The 9,510-nt window shown below is 38.8% G+C and overlaps 1 protein-coding gene across 1 annotated transcript in view; it reads right to left on the reverse strand.

Annotated features, from left to right (window-relative positions):
- The window catches only part of ZFHX4 (zinc finger homeobox 4), a 202,587-nt gene that overhangs the window by 30,983 nt on the left and 162,094 nt on the right, over positions 1–9,510 (reverse strand). Inside the window, 1 exon segment of the mRNA XM_010833635.1 lies at positions 1,782–1,850. Within this exon segment, the coding sequence (XP_010831937.1) occupies positions 1,782–1,850 (69 nt within the window).

Consider the following 9,510-nt stretch of genomic DNA (forward strand, 5'->3'; position numbering starts at 1 on the left):
AAATAACTAATTTGTACAGAAATAACATCTAAAAGGGCTTCCCAGTGGCCCTAGTGATAAAGAACTTGTCTGCCAATGCAGGAGACATAAGAGACTTGGGTTCCATCTCTGGGTTGGGAAGATCCCCTGGAGAAGGGAATGGCAACCCACTCCAGTATTCTTGCCTAGAGAATCTCATGGACAGAGAAGCCTAGAGGGCTACAAGTCCATAAGGTTGCAGAGTCAGACATGGCTGAAGTGACTTGGCACATATACATGAAACATCTAAAAAATGAGAGAACTAATCAGCCTTACTCAAAACTTATGCCCCACAGTTCCCGCCAATTTTGAGTAAATTGATGATTCTGAGTTTTCTTACTTGGGGTAATGAGGACTATGGTATGATATAATCAATTAAGATCAAAGAGGAGAAGAAATGGTTTGCAGAGAAGAGCTCAATTTGGAATTTGTTATATTTGATTTCTTTGTAGAACATCTCCATGAAACTATCCAGAAGGCATGGGAGTGTCTAAATATAAAACTTCTCAGAAAGGTTGAAGATATCAATTTTGATGTCTTTGTTTATAAAACAAATATATTGACAGGTAGTGGTCTCTTTTTAGTTTGATATATTTCTCATAGTTTTGATTTTTGCCCTATTATTTTCAACCTAGTCATTAATGCAATTTTTTTATTGGCTTGAAGTGAGGAAGATAAACTGAGTTTATGCTAATTTATTTTAAATATATTCTCTGATTTTCTATGGAAAAGTAACATAAGATGAAAAATAAATAATGATTTATAAATAAAAAAGTATTCATGAGATAGGCATTCAGTTCAGTTCAGTTCAGTCGCTCAGTCATGTCCGACTCTTTGTGACCCCATGAATCACAGCACGCCAGGCCGCCCTGTCCATCACCAACTCCCGGAGTTCACCCAAACTCATGTGCATCAAGTCGGTGATGCCATCCAGCCATTTCATCCTCTGTTGTCCCCTTCTCCTCCTGCCCACAATCCCTCCCAGCATCAGGGTCTTCTTTTCCAATGAGTCAACTCTTCGCATGAGATAGGCATAGGTGAAGGTAAACTTTACTTTTAAGAATTTTTAAAGAGGGAAGTTCTGACTTTATATTGGAGGGATAATTTCACTTGAAATTTTAAAACATATTTCAAAACCCCATTATAAATGTGAGGGACTTTTTATAATCATTTTTTGTTCTGTATTGACATTATTATTCCAATTGTATAAATCTGGAAACTGGGATCATTTTATAGCGGAAATAAGTGAGGTGTATTATAGCAACATGGATGAAATTCCTCTTAAACTATGTGAATATAATGCAGCTAAAAAGGCCTCACCTCCATTTTTTAACACACACATAAGCATGCAAATCATAGGAGCCAGTGATTGTGTTGACACAGTTGTAAAAATCCAATCAACTCATTACCAAAACTAACTCCAGCATCCAGGTTGTTTGACTTGGGGCAGAAACAATACCCAGCTTATTGACTTTCACATTGTATAAAACCATCAATTTATGTAAAAAATTTCACTCTGTATAAATGTAGATGTGAGAAATTATCCAGCAGAAGTTACTTGTTCTCTGGGAATTTCCTTTACATATGCATCCAAATTTGACTATATTTAATTTTTATATTAAATTGATATATTCTATATAGGATTTAAATTTTTTGTGTGATTTGATCAGTTCTAGCTAGGGCAGTTCCAGAGAGTTTATTTCATAGATTATGAGAGTAACAAAAGTAATTCATTTAAGACAGACAAGAATAAGACAAATTACCTGAGGTTGCTCTCAACTGCTGCTCTGTAAGATCATCCTCACAGGTCCTGGCTCCCAAAGAGGCAGTTTCTGCAGAGGACATCAGAATGAAAGGTAGTCAGCACACCATGGTCAGCTCTGTGGTGTCAGTCAATACCACAGAACCAAAATTTGACTTTCAAAGAGATAAGCACCAGGTAGAATTTGCTGGCACACCTTACACCCTAGTGGCTGCCCAAATGAGTCCAAAGAATAGTAAGCCTAGATCTCATTCTCACGATCAGCCACACACAACAAATAAAATCACAGAGAATAAAATATGGAAACAGGAAAGGCTCATTCAGATTTTTCGCACTTGGTTATCTGGCCAAGCCTACATGTTATAATGACAATGGTATATTGCATAAAACTGGGAGCATAGTTTTATTTCTCTGTCAAAAAAATAAAGAAAACCCCTCAATATACAATTCCCTGGTAGCTCATATGGGAAAGAATCTTCCTGCAATGCAGAAGATCTGGGTTCAATCCCTGAGTCTGGACAATCCCTTGGAAAAGGGCATGGGAACCCACTCCAGTATTCTTGCCTGAGGTCAGCAGGGCCTGGCCGGCTACAGTCCATGGGGTCGCAAAGAGTTGGACACAATTGAGCAACTAACACAATATAGGAGAGATGATGTGAGAGACCAAAACAGAAAACAAGTACTTGAAGAAAACTGAAGAATAAGTTCAAGTCATCAATGAAGTCACATCTTTATTCTGATCTATTATGTGAGCCCCAGAGCAGAAGTGTTGACAACATCCTGGTTTGCTAAATTCATGCCCAAGTCCTAAGTTCCATCTAACTCTGCTCTTCGAGTTCCCTGTTGTAGGAGAATCTATGATAAACAAGACTTAAGGAATCACCTTCAACACCTTATTTTTTCTCTACAGCAATTCAACACTTGCTATTCATTTCATTTTACAATGTACCTTTCATGTCTATTTCTCTATTTCTCTGTCATTGTATCTTTCCTGATCATTTCAGTAGCCTCCACAACAATTTCCCTGCCTGGAATTCCATGTCTTTCCAGTCTAATCTCTCATAATATCTCAAGAACTATCTTTCACGAAGACAGAATTGCTTGAGTAAAAATCAGAGTTCTAGCACTTTCCAGGTAAGGGAACCCTCAAGTATATTACTTAACCTCTCTAAGCCCTGATTTCCTCTTTTGTAAAATGCAGAAATAATTACATAAATAATCAGCAACTGTAAGAGAAAATAACACAAATAAAGGTAAAATGTGATATGGACTTCAAAGTAAGAAAAGCTCATATATTATTAAGAGGATAAAAAAGTTGTTATACAATTCTTACACTGCCAAAGAGACTCAAGTTTATCTAATATTTCTAGGCAATAGCATCTGTGGTTGATTCTGAAGGTTTTAATTAAACAAATAATTAACCTTAAAAATAGAAGTGCACACCAAAGCACTATTATTACATTCACTAATTGTTTCTCCTGCTACATACAAAATCTTTGGCCTTTGTTGGTAAACTGTTTAAAAACAATACAATCATAATAAATACACAGTACCCATTTCCAAGAAGAATAACAACAACAAAAAAACAATTATCCTGTAACTATATCTTAAGTTAGTCTTGAGAAAAAAGAATTTGTCATCAGTTTTTGCTTATAAATTGAGGAATAACTTCCAAATAGATCACAGCATTGATGTCTATCAATAGATCACTCAAGAAGCCCACTTTTTCCTCCTGGCAACTTCTCACTTCGTTATACCTTGATCAATATTATTCGTTTTATTTTTTGAATTTTTTTTGTTCTTCTGTTCAACTCTCATTCATCCGTCAAAACCCAAAGCAAGGGTCACTTCCTCTTTGCTTGTGTAACAATTAGCCTTTATACATCTCAGCACTTCTGATGCATTGCATTGCATTATGTGATCTATGTCTGTTTACTCAATAAATTGTGAGTTCCTTAAGAAATTTCATTTTCACATATTCTCAATCAAGGAGAGAGTGAAGAATATGAAAGTCACCTTGTTGTTCAGTCGCTAAGTCATGTCTGACTCTTTGTGACCTCATGGACTGCAGCAAGCCAGGCTTCCCTGTCCTTCACTATATCCCAGAATTTACTCAAACTCACCTCCATTGAGTCCGTGATGCCATCCAAGCATCTCATCCTCCATTGCCCCTTCTCCTCCCGCCCCCAGTGTTTCCCAGCTTTAGGGTCTTTTCCAATGAGTTGGCTCTTTGCATCACCTAGGACACCTTTATTCAAAATATTAAACTACACCCTATATCCTGAAATAGATGAAATTCAAGATGAGTATTTTACGAAAGCTTCCCAGGAGCCTTAGGACTCTATAAATTCAAAACTTTCTCAAATATACCAAAAACAAGTAAGTCATCTTATATATACATATGGAGAAGGAAATGGCAACCCCTCAAATATTCCTGCCTGGGAAATCCCATGCACAGGGGAGCCTGGCAGGCTATAGTCCTTGGGGTCCCAAAGAGTCAGACACGACTGAGTAACTAAACCATCACCACCATATATACATATAAATATTGTGTTTAAAATAATTTCTTCCCCTCTTTTCTAGCGAAAAACAATCCTATTTTATCAAATAATCTTACCATTGCACACACATACACACTGAAGTGTATCAAACAGATTTGTTCAAATAGACATCAGTAGTGACTGAACAACAAGAAACAGTATCTAAGTAAATTTTTTCAAAGGATTGCTACTTTTCAAAGATTTATGATTATAAAAAGAACACAATGACAAACATTAAGTTTCCATCTCTGCCAGGTACTGTGGTAAACTATTTGTGTAAAAGCAGTCATGTAACCTTCATGTAAGCTAGTGAAGGTGATGGAATTCCAGTTGAGCTACTTCAAATCCTCAATGATGCTGTGAAAGTGCTGCACTCAATATGCCAGCAATTTGGAAAACTCAGAAATGGCCACAGGACTGGAAAAGGTCAGTTTTCATTCCAATCCCCAAGAAAAGCAATGCCAAAGAATGCTCAAACTTCCACACAATTGCACTCATCTCACGCGCTAGTAAAGTAATCCTTAAAATTCTCCAAGCCAGGCTTCAACAATATGTGACCATGAGCTTCCAGATGTTCAAGCTGGATTTAGAAAAGACAGAGGAACCAGAGATCAAATTGCCAACATCCGCTGGATCATGGAAAAAGCAAAGGAGTTCCAGAAAAACATCTACTTCTGTTTTATTGACTATGCCAAAGCCTTTGACTGTGTGGATCACAATAAACTGTGGAAAATTCTGAGAGAGATGGGAATACCAGACCACCTGACCTGCCTCTTGAGAAATCTGTATGCAGGTCAGGAAGCAACAGTTAGAACTGGACATAGAACAACAGACTGGTTCCAAATCGGAAAGGGAGTATGTCAAGGCTGTATATTGTCACCATGCTTATTTAACTTATATGCAGAGTACATCATGAGAAACGCTGGGCTGGATGGAGCACAAGTTGGAATCAAGATTGCCAGGAGAAATATCAATAACCTCAGATATGCAGATGACACCACCCTTATGGCAGAAAGTGAAGAAGAACTAAAGAGCCTCTTTGTTCTTGATGAAAGTGAAAGAGGAGATTGAAAAAGTTGGCTTAAAACTCAACATTCAGAAAACTAAGATCATGGTATCTGGTCCCATGACTTCATGGCAAATAGATGAAGAAACAGGGGAAACAGTGTCAGACTTTATTTTTGGGGGCTCCAAAATCACTGCAGATGGTGACTGCAGCCATGAAATTAAAAGATGCTTACTCCTTGGGAGAAAAGTTATGACCAACCAAGATAACATATTAAAAAGCAGAGATGTTATTTTGCCAACAAAGGTCCATCTAGTCCAGGCTATTGTTTTTCCAGTAGTCACGTATGGATGTGAGAGTTGGACTATAAAGAAAGCTGAGCGCCGAAGAATTGATGCTTTTGAACTGTGGTGTTGGAGAAGACTCTTGAGAGTCCCCTGGACTGCAAGGAGATCCAACCAGTCAATCCTAAAGGAAATCATTCCTGAATATTCATTGGAAGGACTGGTGTTGAAAGGACTGAAGCTGAAACTCCCATACTTTGGCCATGTGATCCGAAGAGCCAACTCATTTGAAAAGACCCTGATGCTAGGAAATATTGAAGGTGGGAGGAGAAGGGGATGACAGAGGATGAGAGGTTGGATGGCATCACTGACTCAATGGACATGAGTTTGAATAAACTCCAGGAGTTGGTGATAGGCAGGCAGGCCTGGTGTGCTGTAGTCCATGGGTTTGCAGAGAGTCGAACATGACTGAGTGACTGAACTGAAGTGAACCTTCACAATACAATCAGGAGGCAATGATTAATCTTTATTTTACAAATCATGAGTCTAGAGGCTCAAAGAGGTTAAGGTCACTTGCTCCAGGTCCCCAAGTTTGAAACTGACAGAGCTTGAAATAAAACCCAGGTCTGCCTGGTAAAAAAGTCTGTGAAATTTTGGATATGTCTACTACCACAGTTTTTAGGAATCTATAAAGGTTTTCCTATCTTCATGAAAGCCAGCGAACTAAGAGTATGAGGTTTGGGGGAGTTGAGGGAGGAGGTAGGTAAGAAAGAAATTTTCACTAGTCCTATGAAAACTCTGATATTTCATAAAATATTTACATTCCTTAAATATAAACTATAACCAAACAGTTTGCTGCCACATAGAAATCTTTTCATTTGATAGTGATTTAAGGAAATGTGTGTGTATGTGTGTGTGTTTAGCTGCTGTTGCATCTGACTCTTTGCCACCCCTTGGAATGCAGCCCACCATACTCTGTCCATGGGATTTTCCAGGCAAGGATACTGGAATAGTTGCCATTTCCTCCTCCAGGAGATCTTCCTGATCCAGAGATCGAACTCATCTCCTGCACTGGCAGGTGGATTCTTTATCACTGAGCCACCTGGGAAGCCCTTTAAGGAAAATATAAAATGTCAAAACCAAAATCTTTTATTTAATCTCACAATTATGGAGACTTCTGAAGAGAATGGCTTGTGCAAATAATTTTATAAGGGAATGCAGTGAATGGCTACCCACTCCAGTATTCTTGGGGCTTCCCTGGTGGCTCAGATGGTAAAGAATCTGCCTGTAATGTGGGAGACTCGGGTTTGATCCCTGGGTCAGGAAGATCCCCTGGAGAAGGGAATAGCTATCCACTCCAGTATTCTTGTCTGGAGGATCCCATGGACAGAGGAGCCTAGCGGGCTACAGTCCATAGGGTCACAAAGAGTTGGACACGACTGTTCAAGTAACACTTTCCACTTCTTTCACAGTGCAGTATGCCACATAATTCTTTTTATATCCTCAACAGTGCTGCCTTCTTTATACAAATGATATAAATATTTTAATAAAGGAGCTTTTAACTTATCAAGTGAACTGATTAATCTATACTTTTCTGCCTGTGTAAAATGACATGTTTAAAGCTTAGTAATGATACATAGCATCTTTCAATATTTCACTTTAATAATTGCTCTGTAATAACAAATCTGACTGCTGTTAACACGATCTGTCTCTTTTCCTGGCGATTTAATTAGATTACTAATTGGTGTTCTTCAGCACCTGACCTTTCTTACTTAATACTATTTAAGAATAATACCACTGACAATTCATCTAGTATTTTACTCTATTCTGTCCATTTGGTGATGATCACATATTTAAAAATGGGATCAAATTATTTTTATTAACACAAGGTAGGAGTAATTACTGCATTTTCTGAGGAATAGTATATTGATTATAGTATCAACAGTCAGATTGTATAGTATATTACAACCATCATCACCACCACTAACATTTTACAGTATCTGAGGCTGATTGATACCCTTTATATGTGTTAGGATGCCCCCAAGCAAGTGGTGGAGCTATGATTTGAATCCATACAGTTTTATTCAGGAATCTGAAACTCCAATACTTTAGCCTCCTGATGCGAAGAGCTGACTCACTGGGAAAGACCCTGATACTGGGACAAAGATTGAAGGCAAAATGAGAAGAGGGCAGCAGAGGATGAGATGGTTAGATAGCATCACCGACTCAATGTCCATGAATCTGAGCAAACTCTAGGAGATAGCCAAGGACAGGGAAGCCTAGCAGGCTACAACCTGTGGGGTCACAAAGAGTTGGACCAGTAAACGACAAAAGCTCTCTTAACCAAAATGATGTCAGTTCAGTTCAGTCGCTCAGTCATGTCCAAGTCTTTGTAACCCCATGGACAGCAGCATGCCAGGATTTCCTGTTCATCACCAACTCCCAGAGCCTTCTCCAAGCTCATGTCCATCGAGTCGGTGATGCCATCCAACCATCTCATCTTCTGTCATCTCCTTCTCCTCCCGCCTTCAATCTTTCCCAGCACCAGGGTCTTTTCCAATGAGTCAGTTGTTCACATCAGGTGGCCAAAGTATTGGAGCTTCAGCTTCAGCATCAGTCCTTCCAATGAATATTCAGGAATGATTTCCTTTAGGATTGACTGGTTGGATCTCCTTGGGGTCTAAGGGACTCTCAAGAGTCTTCTCCAATACCACAGTTCAAAAGCATCAATTCTTCGGTGCTCAGCTTTCTTTATAGTCCAACTCTTACATCCATACATGACGACTGGAAAAACCATAGCTTTGACCAGACGGACCTTTTTGGTAAAGTAATATCTCTGCTTTTTAATATGCTGCCTAGGTTGGTCATAGCTTTTCTTCCAAAGAGCAAGCATCTTTTAATTTCATGGATGCAGTCACCATCTACAGTGATTTTGGAGCCGCCAAAAATAAAGACTCTCACTGTTTCCATTGTTTACCCATCTATTTACTATCTAATGATGGGACCGGGTGCAATGATCTTAGTTTTCTGAATGTTGAGTTTTAAGCCAACTTTTTCACTCTCCTCTTTCACTTTCATTAAGAGGCTCTTTAGTTCCTCTTCGCTTTCTGCCATAAGGGTGGTATAATCTGCATATCTGAGGTTATTGATATTTTTTCCAGCAATCTTGATTCCAGCTTGTGCTTCATCCAGCTCGACATTTCACAAGATGTACTATGCATGTAAGTTAAATAAGCAGGATGACAATATACAGCCTTGACGTACTCTTTTCCCGATTTGAAACCAGTCTGTTGTTACATGTCCAGTTCTAACTGTTGTTTCTTGACCTCCACACAAATTTCTTAGGAAGGAGGTAATGTGGTCTGGTATTCCTATCTCTTTAAGAAGTTTCCAGTTTGTTGTGATCCACACAGCCAAAGTCTTTGGCGTAGTCAATAAAGCAAAAGTAGACATTTTTCTGGACCTCTTGCTTTTTCAATGATCCAGTGTATGTTGGAAATTTGATCTCTGGTTCGTCTGCCTTTTCTAAAACCAGCTTGAACATGTGAAAGTTCATGGTTCATGTGCTGTTGAAATCTGGCTTGGAGAATTTTGAGGATTACTTTGCTAGCGTCTGAGATGAGTGCAGTTGTGTGATACTTTGAACATTCTTTGGCATTGCCTTCTTTAGGATTAGAATGAAAACTGACATTTTCCAGTCCTGTGGCCACTGATGAGTTTTCCAGATTTGCTGGCATATTGAGTGCAGCACTTTCACAGCATCATCTCTGAGGATTTGAAATAGCTCAACTGGAATTCCATCACCTCCACTAGCTTTGTTCATAATGATGCTTTCTAAGGCCCACTTGACTTCACATTCCAGGATGTCTCGCTCTAGGTGAGTGATCACACCATCGTGAT

Source organism: Bison bison, unplaced genomic scaffold (genome assembly GCF_000754665.1).
Source record: "Bison bison bison isolate TAMUID 2011002044 unplaced genomic scaffold, Bison_UMD1.0 scf7180017863818, whole genome shotgun sequence".
NCBI classification, from domain to species: Eukaryota; Metazoa; Chordata; class Mammalia; order Artiodactyla; family Bovidae; genus Bison; species Bison bison.